The 2,653-nt window shown below is 61.0% G+C and overlaps 1 protein-coding gene across 1 annotated transcript; it reads right to left on the bottom strand.

Annotated features, from left to right (window-relative positions):
* Window positions 1-2,203: 2,203 nt before the first annotated feature.
* On the bottom strand, window positions 2,204-2,629 carry MNEG_16070 (hypothetical protein; the record flags this gene model as incomplete). The annotated part of the gene is made up of 1 exon (XM_014035459.1): window positions 2,204-2,629. The coding sequence occupies one exon, from the start codon at window positions 2,627-2,629 to the stop codon at window positions 2,204-2,206; it is 426 nt and encodes a 141-aa protein (XP_013890913.1).
* Window positions 2,630-2,653: the final 24 nt, after the last annotated feature.

Below are 2,653 nucleotides of genomic sequence, written 5' to 3' on the forward strand. Positions count from 1 at the left end.
GCGCTGCTACCTGGAGGAGGGGCGCCGCCTGAGGGAGGAGGCGGCGCGGGAGAAGGCCAAGCTGGAGGAGGTGGGCGCGGCCGAGGCCATGCCAGCTAAAACCATCTCAGCATAATGACTTGGTCCACCTTGTGGCCTGCCCCCCTCCCCCCACACCTCCCACGCCCACGGCCACCCACCCGAAACAACACACACATGCCTCACTCTTTGAATCTGCGCCACTCATTTCTGCAGATTAAGTCCCGCAAGCTTCACGAGCTGAGCGCGTCGGCTGTGCCCTCGAAGTACCAGGCTGAGCTGGCGCGCCTCAAGATCAAGTCGGCAGGAAAGCAGTGACCGCATGACGTCACCGGTCAAGTGCCATTACAGCATCGACAAGTGACGCCACGCCCTCGGGCCTGTATCGTTGTTGATGGCGGGGGACCGTCTGTCGAAGTGCCGAGTTGTTCCAGGGTGCGCACCCTGGCATGTGCCCTGTCACCAGCCTGAGTCATTGCTGGCACCGCCCTGGCGTCGCTGATGGAGCGACTGCATGTCTCTGTCTGTGAGATCTATCTGTTGGGGCCTGCTTCGCAGGCAGGCTCACTGGTGGGGACTGTTGTGTAAAGCGGGACTCTCCAGGCCCTGCAACACGGGCTGCCACCTCTGTGTTGGGCGCTGGCACAGGCGCCCACGACCTGAGCTGTGTCTTGTGTGTTGCAACGCAAGCCCCGGACAGCCGGTTCGATCGCTGCTCGCTGTTTGCTGGCATCGTTCTTGGGCGCATGTCTGCTTGGTGGCGGCGGCATTGCTGCTCTGCGCATTTGCGCAGCCGTTCGTGGTAACCAGGGGGACAGATATTGGATGGCGACGGCTCACACAAGGGTGTGGCAGCCTTGCGGGCGCTTGCCAGGAGTGTGCTCCCGGAACAGTGCTTGCCGCCACACCTGACACGCGTCACAACGTGCGTCTTGGCTTCCACACGACTTGTTCTGCATGCCGCTTGCCTGCATCCCGTGCATAGGCCATAGAGGTTAGAGAAGAGTACCGGAATAGCGGCCTCGCACGGAATCCGTGCCGAGATGCTGTCGCATGGTTGTGAAGTATTGTGAGTGAGATTTGATCTATCATTTGGCCATATTTATGCCTCGTGTGCGGGGAAAGAGGGCAGCGCAGCTCGACAAGCACCATTGGAGTGACTGTACAGTACCTTCCCGCGTATCATATGCGTCGAAACGCGATTAAATAAGTACGAAAATACATTCAATCATATCAAATGATGAACTTTGGATGTCTAGGGCCACGGTCAACGTCTACTGCAGCCATGCTCCCTAGATTGACCACTATATATATGTGTCAGCTCACTGTGCTGGACGTGCTGGCTCAATTTTCACACCTGACAAATGCCATCCGGCATGGTACAGAGGCATGTTCAGTGCGGTGACATGGCATCCTGGCAGCTGTGTGGAGACACAGCGCTCTTTGGGGGGGGGGTCATATGTAGGATCGGCCCCACAGGTGGTCACCTGTGGTGTGGACGCGCTCTATATGTTGAGCGCATGTCCCACCCAAGTGCAACCCCCTGAGGCTGAAAAAAAACAAAATCGTGATCATACATGAAAAAAAACACAAAATGGTCCATGCCCAGGGGTTTTTGCTTTTTTGACAAAGTTCTCTTTTGACTGGACCAGGGCTGGTGGTCGTCGTCCGGCATACCCTCGATGCCCATCAAGTGGGTTGCTGTCTGACATGCACATGAGCAACCTGCCTTGTACCAGCACATAATGTGGGCCGTTGGCTGCAAGGCACACCTTCGGCTGCAAGCAACCTTTGAAGCGCTTCGCCGTCCATTGTGTCGCGCAAAGCGAGACGACCGCCAGCAGACGTCGCATAGCATCAAATAGCGACTGCTATTTGAATATCAGGCCACCGACGTAACCGAATTCATGACCGCTAACCCCCGGCAAGTCACCCAGGCAGGATACAGCTCCGGCAGGTGCCCCGCCGCCAGGCAGCACACAGGCAGCCTAGCCAACCATGCCCACCCCCTCCATCCCACCGTTATGGAGGGGGTGGGGGGTGGCCACACGAAAGCATACAAGACCCCTGCCAGCCCCTCCAACCCCCTCCAACCCCCCGCCGCTCCCTGCAACAAACATACGTATCCACCACCCGAAAATGACCAGCACGTTGGAGGTTACAGCAGAACAAGAGCACGATGACGTCAGCAGTCAGTCATCGAAAACGACCTTCTTCGGCCCACCCCCGGCAACCGCCGCCGCGCTGGCCTTTGCTGCCTGGAGCTTCTTGGCCTGCCATGACGGGTGTAACGACTCTGCCGCCGCGGCCGCTGCCGGCGGCGACGCAAGGGCCGCGCCCCTCCCGCCGCCGCGGCTCCCTCCGCCGCCGCCGCCAAAGCCGCCCCTGCCGCCGCGGCCGCCGCCCGCCGCAGGCCTCTCCGCGCGCGGCCGCCTGCTTGGCGCCTGCGAGGCCGGCGACGGCGCCGCTGCCGCTGCCGCTGCAGGCGGCGCCGCCGTCCGCACGACGGTGTCCCCGTCGTCTCCAAACACCACCTTTTTGCCCTGAGGGGCGGCGGCAAGCAGCGCCTTCTGCTTCTGCTTCGCGGCCCACGACGGATGCAGCGCCTCATCTCCCGCGCCGCCGCCCCCTGCGC

Source organism: Monoraphidium neglectum (genome assembly GCF_000611645.1).
Source record: "Monoraphidium neglectum strain SAG 48.87 unplaced genomic scaffold scaffold05946, whole genome shotgun sequence".
NCBI classification, from domain to species: Eukaryota; Viridiplantae; Chlorophyta; class Chlorophyceae; order Sphaeropleales; family Selenastraceae; genus Monoraphidium; species Monoraphidium neglectum.